General features: G+C 39.4%; 1 protein-coding gene across 6 annotated transcripts in view; it reads right to left on the minus strand.

Annotated features, from left to right (window-relative positions):
• Positions 1-12,045, minus strand: part of CCDC62 (coiled-coil domain containing 62) — a 64,654-nt gene that overhangs the window by 42,944 nt on the left and 9,665 nt on the right. For all 6 annotated transcript variants that reach the window (XR_007949653.1, XR_007949651.1, XR_007949650.1 and 3 more), the window contains exons 2-3: positions 11,543-11,738; positions 1,624-1,790 (exon numbers count right to left, since the gene is read on the minus strand). Coding sequence is in view for 2 of the 6 variants with exons in the window: in XM_051972706.1 (XP_051828666.1) it covers positions 1,624-1,790; positions 11,543-11,738 (363 nt within the window). In the remaining 4 variants the exon portion in view is untranslated. The remainder of the gene's footprint in view (positions 1-1,623; positions 1,791-11,542; positions 11,739-12,045) is intronic.

Raw genomic sequence — 12,045 nt, forward strand, 5'->3', positions numbered from 1 at the left:
GAGATAGAAGGAAAAGAAAAATAAATGTTAACTGAAAAAAAGAGACAAAGGTTATGTGTGTGTGTGTGTGTGTGTGTGTGTGTGTGTGTGTGTGTGTGGTTTGTTTGTTAGGGGCTGTTTTTTTAAAGATGATTTTCTTTAACTCTTGTCAATTCCTGCCAATCTGCATTCCCCTTCAGATAATATTTATAAAGCATTTAGCACAGTCTTCGGCACAATATAGTAATACAATAATAAATGCTTGCTTCTTCTCTCCATCTTTCTCCCTCAAGTCACATTAGTAACTATCTTCCAATTACAAAGAACTGAATTTGAAGCACCATGATTTTTCCACAAGTCCCCCTAATCCTTTGGGTCTTGTCATATCAAAGAATCAGATCAAGAACAAAGCTAAACAGCTCTTTTTGAGGTGGCAACGAATTGGAAAAGGAATTAGGGAATGGTTAAACAAACTGTGGTATATGAAGAATTGGAATATTATTGTTCTATAAAAAATGATGAACAAACTCATTACAGAGAGGCCTGGAAAGATTTACATGAATTGATGCTGAGTGAAACAAGCAGAACCAAGAGGACTGTACACAATAACAGCAAAAATGTGCAATGATCAACTATGAAAGACTCAGTTCTTCTCAATGGTTCAGTGATCCAAAGCAAACTCAATAGACTTTGAAAAGAAAACACCATATGCATCCAGAAAAAGAATTAGAGACTAAATATAAATCAACACATGCTATGTTCACTTCTTTTTGCTGTTTTTTTTCCTCTCTCCTATGGTTTTTCCCTTTTGCTCTGATTTTTCTATCCCAACATGATTCATAAAGCAATATGAATTAAAAAAGTCTTAGAATGTTTTACAACAAAGAAATAGTGAAGTCTCTGTCTCTGAAGATTTTTAAGAGAGAAAATCAATAATTCTGGAATGCTTAGTCATAAATTCTTGCAGCCTCTTGGCTTGTCTTTTATAATTTGTCTTGACTATAGACATTTTCATGGCAAATAAATATAAAATTGGGGCGGCATTTTAAAAAAAAGCAATATGTATTAAAAATAAACTTACTACAATAAAAAGAAAAAAAAAAGAACAAAGCTAAACTAAGGTCACAAATCTTCTTCCTGGCCCACCTTCCTGCCTTTATTATGTATGTATGGAGACCTGCATAGCCTCCCTAGTTTGAATCATCCAAGCAACTGGAAGCTGTGACTCTTATTTTTCTTTTTCTTTTTTTTTAATAGCTTTATATTTCTCCAAAACACATTCAAAAATAGTTTTCAGTATTTACCTTTGCAAAACCTTGTATTCTAAATTTTTCTCCTTCCCTACCCTTCTCTCCCTTCCCCTATCCTACAATCAATCCAATATAGATTAAATACATGCAATTCTTCTAAACATACTTGTATATTCATCTTGCTGCACAAGAAAAATCAAAAGAAAAGGGGGGAAAAACAAGCAAACGACAACAAAAAAAGCAAAAATCCTATGCTTTCATACACAGTCTCCAGTCATCTCAATGTTCTCTTGGTTCTGCTCACAACACTTAGCATTAGTCCATGTATGTGATTCTACTTTCCAAGGACCGAAGTGGGCCCTCTGGTCCCTGTGACCAGAGAACCACTGCCTACCTCGAGATCCTCACAGATGACAGAAGCCTGGGTAGCCTTTTGAGCCATTTCCTGGAGCTGCTGCTGAGCTGTCTGAAGAACGTCCTGGTGGTCATTTTGTTGACATTCTAGGCTTTTGATCCTCTTGGTAAGGGTTCTAATTACTTCACTCCTTTTATGCAGTTCATCTGAGGGTAATGAGAGCAAGAATTTCTTCATGGACATGTCTGAGGAATGATAGGGTACATTTCTGAGGGGGGTCAAAACTATGGGGCATTTTTTCTTTTTTTCTCCCTTAACAGTATTTTATTTTTAATTTCACATGAAGAAACTAAAGCCATTTAGTGTCATGTGAAAAAAATGCTCTAAATCACTATTGGATTAGAAAATTGCAAATTAAAACAACTCTAAGGCACAACTTCACAACTCTCAGATTGGCTAAAATGACAAGAAAATACAATGATAAATGTTGGAGGGGATGTGGAGATGACAGAGGAAATACAACAGTAATCCTGAGGTCCCTGACCTTAAAAGATTATTGTTCTAATAATTTGTCTGTCAATAATCCTAAAGTCTCTTGGCCTTAGGAATATAATAATATAGTTATATGTTTCTTTTCCTAGATTTTTGGGAAAATATAGCAGTGACCTTGAGGCCCTCTGACCTTAGAGTGCTATTGTTCTAACCATCTATCTGTCAATGATTCTAAAGTCTTCTGGCCTTAGGACAATTCTATAAACATTGCCGATTGTCTGACATATAATCTGCTGGTCAGTGATAACCAAGTATAATAGTGAATAGACCACCCTTCAAACCTACCTGCAAGCCTTGGCAAATAAGTAACATGAAACTCTGGGCTCTCTAACTTTGTCTTATAAATTGATCTTCTTTCTCCTGGTTCTTTGCTAAATTATTTTGGAACTTAGCCTGCTTCAATTGACATTACAAGTGTAATAAATTTTGCCCCTTGACTTGGAAATAGGTTCAAGCCTGCAAATTCTTTTTTTGTTGTTGTTAAATTAACGCTTTTTATTTTCAAAACTTATGCATGGACAATTTTTCATCATTGATCCTTGCAAAACCTTGTGTCTAATTTCCTCCTTTCTCCCTCCCCTCCCCAGATGGCAAGCAATCCAATATATGTTAACCAGGGGTACTGAAACTTTTTAAATAGGAGGCCAGTTCACTGTCCCTCAGACTGTTGGAGGGCTGGACTATAGTAAAAACAAAAACTTTCTTTTGTGGGCCTTTAAATAAAGAAACTTCATAGTCCTGAATGAGGGGGATAAACATCCTCAGCTGCTGTATCTGGCTCACAGGCCGTAGTTTGAGGACCCCTTTGTTAAACATTGTAAAAATATATGTTAAATCCAATCTATGAATACATATTTATACAATTATCTTGCTACACAAAAAAAATCAGATCAAAAAGGAAAAATGGGAAAGAAAACAAAATGCAAGCAAACAACAATAAAAAGAGTGAGAATGCCATGTTGTGATCCACCCTCAATCCCCACAGTCCTCTCTCTGGGTGCAGAAGGCTCTCTTCATCACAAGATCATTGGAACTGGCTTCAATCATCTCATTGTTGAAGAGAGCCACTTCCATCAGAACTGATTATTGTATAGTCTTTTTGTTGCTGTGTATAATGATCTCCTGGTTCTGCTCACTTCACTTAGTTCAGTTCATCTAAATCTTTCCAGGCCTCTCTCAAATCATCCTGCTGGTTGTTTCTTACATAACAATAATATTCCACAACATTCATATACAACAACTAATTCAGCCATTCTCCCACTTATGGGCATCCACTCAGTTTCCAGTTTCTTGCCACTACAAAAAAGCTGCCACAAACATTCTTGTACATGTGGGTCCCTATCCCTCCTTTAGTTTTAGTATCTCTTTGGGGTATAAGCCCAATAGAAAAACAGCTGGGTCAAAGGGTTTGATAACTTTTTGAGCATAATTCCAAATCGCTCTCCAGAATGGCTGGATCAGTTCACAACTCCACCTATTCCACTAGTTGACCACTCTATTTCTTAACCAGTACCAAATGGTTTTGATGATCTCCTGCAAACTCTTTTGAGACATTTCATAACACCAGTCTATGACCCCAACTTTTTGGCATCTCCTTTGGAACCTCAACATTTAGTGGCCCTGTACAGGGGAGAGTCTGGCCTCCCCTGGTTTCATCCCCTCCTTGTCAAGATAAGCCCCCCCCCCATTCTTTTCTCCCTCAATTCTATTGCAGGGATCCCAAGCAACTGGGAGAAGGCTTGTCTGGGTCCTCTGGAGCTTCATACTCAGAAAATTTTCCTTGACTGGGGAGGAAATTCTTGCAATTTTCAGCAAAGTTCTTGGGGAACCTTTGCCACCTTTTTACTTCTCTGCAACACCAGAGGAGACAAGGTGCTGTAGTTTAGTTTTTGGCAGAGATTTTATGGCTTTTGGCAAAGATGGGAGAGTCTTCTTTCATACCAGTTTTGTCTGTGTCTGTGTCTCTGTGCAGAAGTCTGTGTCATGTTTGTTCTGTGAACTAGATTTTGTTACTCTGAAAGATTTAAAATGCAGTCAACAAGAAAAAACTAATATGTTGTAGTTAGAATTCTGGGAAAGATTTCTTAACATCCTTGATTCCTACCTTAAAAGGAAAAAAAGCCTGACTTTTTCCTGTGGATCCCTGCTCTGGCCAAGCTGGAGGCTGCAGAAATAAAGTTAGCTAATTAAAATTATAGAATTGCTAAAATAACATCTTAGCAAATTCTCAAGGTTCTGAGCAATGATTAAAAAGTTTGGCAATAGTTACTTTACGATTGCAAGAAAAAATTATTGAGACATTGGGGATAATTCCATGAATTTACCCCATTCTGAAGGAAAAAACCTGGGTAAATAACTACTTTTTGCTAACTTTTCCTTGACTCCTATCTTGTCTTGAGTCCCCTTCTGCTCTATTGGGAAAACACCCCAAACTATTAAAAGATCCTCTCCATAATGCTGATTTATTCAGCATGCTCCACTCCCCCAGAGTCCTGAGTGCATCTCAGTTATGGGGATTGCTAACAAGATTGATACAGTCCATCCCTTTGTATGATAACTCATCTCAGATCAGATTAAGAAAAGAGAATACTAAAGAACTGCAGGGAAACTTTAATAAGGGAAGTACCAACAGCCATGAGAACCCCACAAAACCTTGTCAAAAAACCTCCTCAACCCAATTTGGGGAAATGGGGATGAAGGAGGCATCAGGCCCCAGAGTCAGCATTCCCTGAGCCCACACCAGTCAGCACAGCCTTCACCAGGTTCTGTCCAAAAACTGCCTGGGAAGAATCTGGGTTCCCCTGGCAGCACCAGCATGGCAGGGTGAGCAGTGAGTCAGGCTCTGCATTTGGTAAGCCCACCATTCTTTGTTTCAGCTGTGGATATGTAGTAACTATGTAATTTATGGCAAATTATTTTATCTCTGCCCAGATTTCTGATTTGTAAAGAGAAATACTGATTGTTGTGAAGATCACATGATGACAAAAGTACTTAGCATAAAACAAATGCTATATGAATGTTAACTGCTTTATTGGATACTACTGCTTCACATTTGATAACTTTACATGGCTTTTTAGATGTGACCAACATACATTGCCAATGCTGAGATAAATGATTTTTGTGTGCATATTAAAGTTGGAGATTTAACTGTCAATTATGTGATACCCTTATTAATTTTTGTGATAGATTCCATTCTAGCTGAATTTTAAGAACTGTCTTGTTTTTTCCCTAAAACAAAAGGAAAACTTATTTAAGGGAAGGGGGAAACTGAAACCCTCCCTGTGACCTTCCAAAACTGCAACAGCTTGGAGACAGAATAAACTGAGCTAAAAGAAGATAGAAAGTTTATTTAGCATTGCAAATCCCATTTTATGATGTTTTGTAAATGTAATTTAGAGAATTAGCTATTTTTACCTTTGTTAGAAAATTAAGAGAAAGTTAGAGCTAAAACTATTTGGCGTCTAAGATTGTAAACAAAGTTATTTGGCGTTATTGTCATTATGCTAAACCTAAATTGGTAATTACTGTGTGTGGAACAAGAGGGATGAACTGAAAGCCTTATCAAATATGAGGGTGTGCAGCACCTTTTTCCCTCCTTCACAGAGTAGGGGAAGGTACAAACAGCACAACCTACAAAACACTAAAAATAGTTGGGGTGGGCAAGAGCAAGCTCAGCCTCTTCTCTGAGGTCTCTGTCAACTCCCCTTAATTTGTAAGTTTGCCAATTTTCTTGAAACCATCAGAGTAAACAAAGTCATCAGCCCTGAGAAATGAGCCTATTTAGGATGTATAGTTCCTAAACAAGGAATGTGTTTACTAAGAATCTATAAGCTTGTATAATGATTGGTCTTTGCAACTGGATGAGTTTAAACTTGAGAAAAAGAAAAGAAAACAAGTTAAACAAAATCTATGTATGTGAATCCTGGTAAACCTTTAAAAATAATGTATCTAACTCTAAGCTGTGATCAGTAGAATTTGCTATTAAGAGATAAAATCTCTTGGGATTATAACTGATTTTTTTTGAACTTTGAATTTGGGTATGATTGGATCATTAAGTCGTTAAGTCACCATTCCAGAGAAATCACATAAGTTACTCAGTGGTGCCTTCCTGAACTGTCACAAGAGGACATCTTACCTGGGTAAGCTAGGAGGACAAGCTTAGGCTCTGCTCAAGGTCAGAGCTCTCTGACTCAGTTTCCCAATTCTGTTTCTTTTGTTTCCCCACCTGATTATTCCTGAGTCTGGCTATGAAGTGGGGTTGTTTCTGCATGATTAGTTGTCAATACTATTATAATCACATCCCTGCTTTTTCCTTTTATGGCAAATGTCTATAATCTGAGCAAGTAGTCAGAAGAAGCCATGAGCACAAGTTTCCCAGGGAACACTTTAGATCTTAAAGATGCTTTCTCTTGCACCATCATTGCATAAAGACTCACAAGTTCCTTTTGCCTTTGTGTAATATCTGGGCTAGTTCTCTGGAGGAACTCGGGACCAGCCTTGATCTTAGTGGAGGAGTGCTGGAGGCAGGAGACCCAGGAGGATGGTCAAAGATGGAGTGTCTCGTTTCTAGTCCTCTGAGCCCTTAAATATCTCAGCATGATTACATCATTACGGCACACTAAATATGTGCTAGCTAGAGAACCATTACATCACCATGCTAAGTACTAACTATATATGTGAATTAGAGAACCCCGTCTCATTAAGCACATGAGTTAACATCCTGCTGTGAGTATCTTTGCTTCAAGTATACTTTTCTCAGAGTTCCCCAACATCTGTGGTCCTCTACACCTTTGAATGGGCAAATCCAGGGGAACGTAACCCCCACCAATTAACATGAACAGTCATGCTCATAACATGGAGGTGGCTCAAGGCTTCCGGATAGCCCAGATAGGCACTGGCTACCGCATAGATGATATCTGGATCTGCAGCCCAACCCAAGAGGCTTCGCTGGCTGCAGACATAAAATCCCTTAACTTTCTGGCCCCCCAGGGTTATGAAGTTTTCTTTGTTTAAAGACCACATTGCCAGTCAGTATGTTAAGTATGGGCCATAAATTAACTCCCATCTCTGTTGCTCACAGCAGAGAGGAAGCAATCTTATCACTCCCTGAACCTGCCTCAAACAAAGAGCTGCGAACTTTCCTGGGCATGGCTGGATTTTGTAGCCGCTGAATACCTACCTGGGACTATTGTCAAGCACCTCTCTGATGCTATTCAAGGCCCTGACACACCTCCCCTCGACTGGGACCTACTTAGGCCAAAGCTTTTAGGGCCTCTGCTCAGAGGGCCAAACTCACTGCCCTCACCAGGAATTAGAAGTGGGGAAGCTCCTCCCATCCCTTGTGAAGCTCAGAGTTTTTGCTAAAGGAGACAGAGGGACAGTGGCCCGGCCTTCACTTCTCAGATAAACCAGCTGTGGCTGAGGCACTAAAGACTAATTATCCTCTCCACTCTGGGAATGGACACTCCCACCCTGGGACACTAATGCATTGATGGTGGACTTGTGAAACAATCCAACCATTCTGGAGAGCAATTTGGAACTGTGCCCAAAAGGCTATAAAACTGTGTGTACCCTTTGATCCAGCAGTGTCTCTATTGGGCCTGTTTCCCAGAGATCATAAAAAAGGGAAAAGGACCCACGTGTGCAAGAGTTTGTACCAGCCTTTTTAAAGTGACAAGGAACTGGAAATCCAGAGGGTGCCCATCAGTTGGAGAGTGGCTGAATAAGTTATGGTATATGAATATAATGGAATATTATTGTTTTACAAGATATAATGAGCAGGATGGTTTCAGAAAAGTTTGGAAAGACTTATTTGAACTGAAGCTGAGTGAAGTGAGCAGAAAAACAAAGAGAACATTGTACACATCAACAGCAAGAATATATAACAATCAACTGGGGTGGACTTGGCTCTTTTCCTCAAAACAGTAATTCAAGACAATTCTAACAGACTTGAGATGGAAAATGCCATCTGCATCCAGAGAGAGAACTATGGAGATTGAATATGGTTTCAAACATAGTATTTTCACCTTTTTTTGTTTGCTTGCTTATTGTTTCTTGTGGTTTTTTTCCTTTTTGGTCTAATTTTTCTTACTTAATATGAGAAATATGGAAATTTATTTATTTATTTATTTTTATATATTTTATTTTATAATAACTTTTTATTGACAGAACCCATGCCAGGGTAATTTTTTACAACATTATCCCTTGCACTCACTTCTGTTCCAATTTTTCCCCTCTCTCCCTCCACCCCCTCCCCTAGATGGCAAGCAGTCCTATATATGTTAGATATGTTGCAATATATCCTAGATACAATATATGTTTGCAGAACCGAACAGTTCTCTTGTTGCACAGGGAGAATTGGATTCAGAAGGTATAAATAACCCGGGAAGAAAAACAAAAATGCAAATAGTTCACATTTGTTTCCCAGTGTTCTTTCTTTGGGTATAGCTGCTTCTGTCCATCATTTATCAAATGAAACTGAGTTAGGTCTCTTTGTCAAAGAAATCCAATTTATGGAAATATATGTCAAAGGATTGTGGATGTTTAAACTATATCAGACTGTTTGCTCTCTTGGGGAGAGAGGCAGGTAAGGGAGAAAGGCAGAAAAAATCTGGAACACAAAATCTTAGAAAAATGAATATTAGAAACTATCTTTACATATATTTGGAAAAAACAAAATACTACAAAGGAAAAATAGCGTTTTATTTTTATTTTTTCTGATTACATGTAAAAATAGTTTAACATTCACTTTTTTTTTTTTTTTTTTGCTGAGGCAATTGGGGTTAAGTGACTTGCCCAGGGTCACATAACTAAGAAGTATTCAATATCTGAGACTAAATTTGAACTCAGGTCCTCCTGTCTTCAGGAGACTCTACCCACTGCACCACCTAGCTGCCCCCTTAACATTCACTTCTATAAGATTTTGAGTTCCAAATTCTTTATCTCCTTCCCTTTCTTCCTTTCCTCCTCCCCAAGATTGCAATCGATTATCCATGTACAATCTTTTAAAACATATGTTCATATTAGTCATGTTGTAAAAGAAAAATCTTAACAAAAAGAAAATACCACAAGAAAGAAAAAAAAGGTGAAAATAGTATGCTTCAATTTCCATAGTTTTTTCTCTGGATGCAGATGACATTTTCCATCACAAGGCTACTGGAATTGTCTTGGATGATTGAATTGTGAGAGTCCATTATAACTGATCATCACACAATCTTATTAAAAGTCCAGACGGTTTCCAGATGAAATGCTTACTATGACTTTCTCAGCATATACTTGTGGAGCTGATTTTCTGAACCCAAATGTAAGACTTTGTATTTACAGTAATTAACTCTCACTCTCTTCAATTCAGCATAGTGCCCTGACCTGCCAAGATCTTTTTCAACCCTGATTCAGCCGTTTACCGTTAGTCACTCCTTCTTCAGGTCACCTGCAAAGTGCAAGTAAGTGAGCCATCATTGGCTTTACTAAAGTAATTAATTAAAATGTTAATTAGCACAAAGCCAAGCACAGATCCCTCCATTACTTCACTGACTCTTCCAAATTGACACTGAATCATTAATGGCTATTCTTTGGGTCCAGTCATTTAACTAGTATTAACTTATAGTTATGTATTCATTTAATTGTATAATTATTTACTTCATAGCTATTCATAATTTTAATAATATATAAATACTTTGATAAAATCTTAGGTAAATCACAGCACTTCCCTCATCTACCTTCTCTAGAAACTTGTCAAAAAAGGAAATGAAACAAGTCTAATGTGACTTCCTTTTTATAAAGACATGTAGGTTGTTTGTGACCACTATTTTTTCTTTTGTTACTGTTCTATTCCTTCATCTTTTAAAAAAATATTTCATTGAGGTTCTTTTCTAGTTTTTTAAAATAACATTGTCACTTGTTCATTAGCATTTTGTTTTCTTATTCATTTTTTCTTTTTTGATCTGATCTTTCTTGTGCAGCAAGATAATTGTACAAATGTTTACATATATTGGAACTAACATATTTTAACATATATAACATATATTAGATTACTTACCATCCTAGGGGAGGGGGTTGGGGAAAGAAGAGGAAAATTTGGAACAGAAAGCTATGCAAGGATCAACATTGAAAAATTACCCGTGCATATGTTTTGAAAATGAAAAGCTTTAATAATTAAGAAATAAAATAACATTTTATATATTTATATGATATGATAATAAAATAAAATATCATGGCAAGACAGAGAAATATTTGCTAATTTTTACCTAGGATTTTATGATTTGCAAAATATTTTCCTTTATAATAATGAAATACCATCAGGTAAAACAAACAAAATATCGGCCATGAGTTCATTCCCATTGTGTCCCCCCCCCCTCAACCTGGTAACAAATGGGAGACATGCTTCCTCCTCAAGTCCTCTGGGGTTGCAGCTCCTCAGAACATTGATCCTTAGTCTACAGACTTTCAAAGATGTTTTCCCTACATTATCAGGCTTTCCCTTATCCTGTAATGCAGCTGCCAATCTCTACGATCTTTTAAGACCACTGACAGTAGCTCAGCAATCACGCTGGTTTGGAATGGAGGTGAGCTATGGTCTCACTTGCCATCTCCATAGCTCTGACATCCATCCTAAAGAGCCATTTTTGTTCTGTCCTAACAGACAGTCCAAAGACCATCCTCCTTAGCAGAGAAAACAAAAACAAAATAAAGAGGCGCACTCTTTTGACATCACTGATTGTATAAATGAGTCTGTGTCAAGCACAGGACTTGACACAATGCCTGACCCTCCCCCGCCGGCTCCCTCTGCTCTGCTCTCCTCTCCATGCCCCTCACTGCAGCCTGCCTGGCCCCCGACATGCCCCCTCTGCCGGCTCCTGCCCTGTCGGCACGGGCCAGGTTGTGGCTTCTCCTCCCTCGCGCTTGCCGAACTCCTCCTTCTCCGGAGGAAAGCCTACAGCTTGGGCCCAGCTCTCAATGGCGAAGGACAGTCCCAGGAGAGGATGCGGCCCTTGCCAGGCCCCCGAGCAGGTCAGGGACGGCCAGTCTGCGGGGAGCGGCTCAGGGAGGCCAGGCTCTGGCCAGTGCCCTGGGAAGCCCCCCGCCAGGGAAGCCCACCCTAACCCCTCCTGGGACTGCCCTCAGCATGGGGCCGCCCTTCTCTGGGCCCGTCCCCGCGCGGGCATCTGTGTCATACCCTCGGGAGCCCGTTTGCTCCCAGGCATAAAGTGGGGCCTGGACCTCTCCCTTCACCAAGGGAATGAGCACTTGTGGCGGGCTGTGTGGAGCCTGGGCTAAGGATGCCCTTGCAAAGCCTGCTGTTTAAATAAGGCTGGGCCGCCCTTGGGCCGCCCTGGCCCCCAGAACCCTTCCAGCAGTGCCCCCAGCACAGCACCCAGCCCGGGGCGGCGGCCTAGGCCGTACTCACTCTCCAATTTGCAGCATCTTTCTTCCAAAGTCAACACTTTCTGCCGATCATCCTCCCATGCCAGAAGCTGTCTCTGATGTGCCAGAACCATCTCACTGAGCTCTCGGTCCCGATCTCGTAGTTCCCCAATTAACAGTTGCAATTCTTTCCGCTGTTTCTCAATAGTGTGGGCCTCGATTTCTGAATAGATGATGTTCTATGCAAAGAAAACATTTTTTTTTTTACCGCCCCACAATTAAGAAAACTACTCACAAGGAGGCTAAGCTCATTTTTCAAAATAAGAGACTGGTCTGGTGGCAAGTAATTATGTAATTCAGAATTAAGTGAATTCATTGATGTTACCTATCCTCAAGGTTTACAAAAGAGCATAAAGAAATGACAAAATAAACATATTCAACCTGTATCCTCAAAGATGAGCAGTGTCCTGTCGTCTGCCCTTTGAGATTTCCCGGCATCCTACCTGTAGTACCCATAACAATAATGATACTAACAGCTGGCGTGTA

Source organism: Antechinus flavipes, chromosome 1 (assembly GCF_016432865.1).
Source record: "Antechinus flavipes isolate AdamAnt ecotype Samford, QLD, Australia chromosome 1, AdamAnt_v2, whole genome shotgun sequence".
In the NCBI taxonomy this organism is placed as follows: Eukaryota; Metazoa; Chordata; class Mammalia; order Dasyuromorphia; family Dasyuridae; genus Antechinus; species Antechinus flavipes.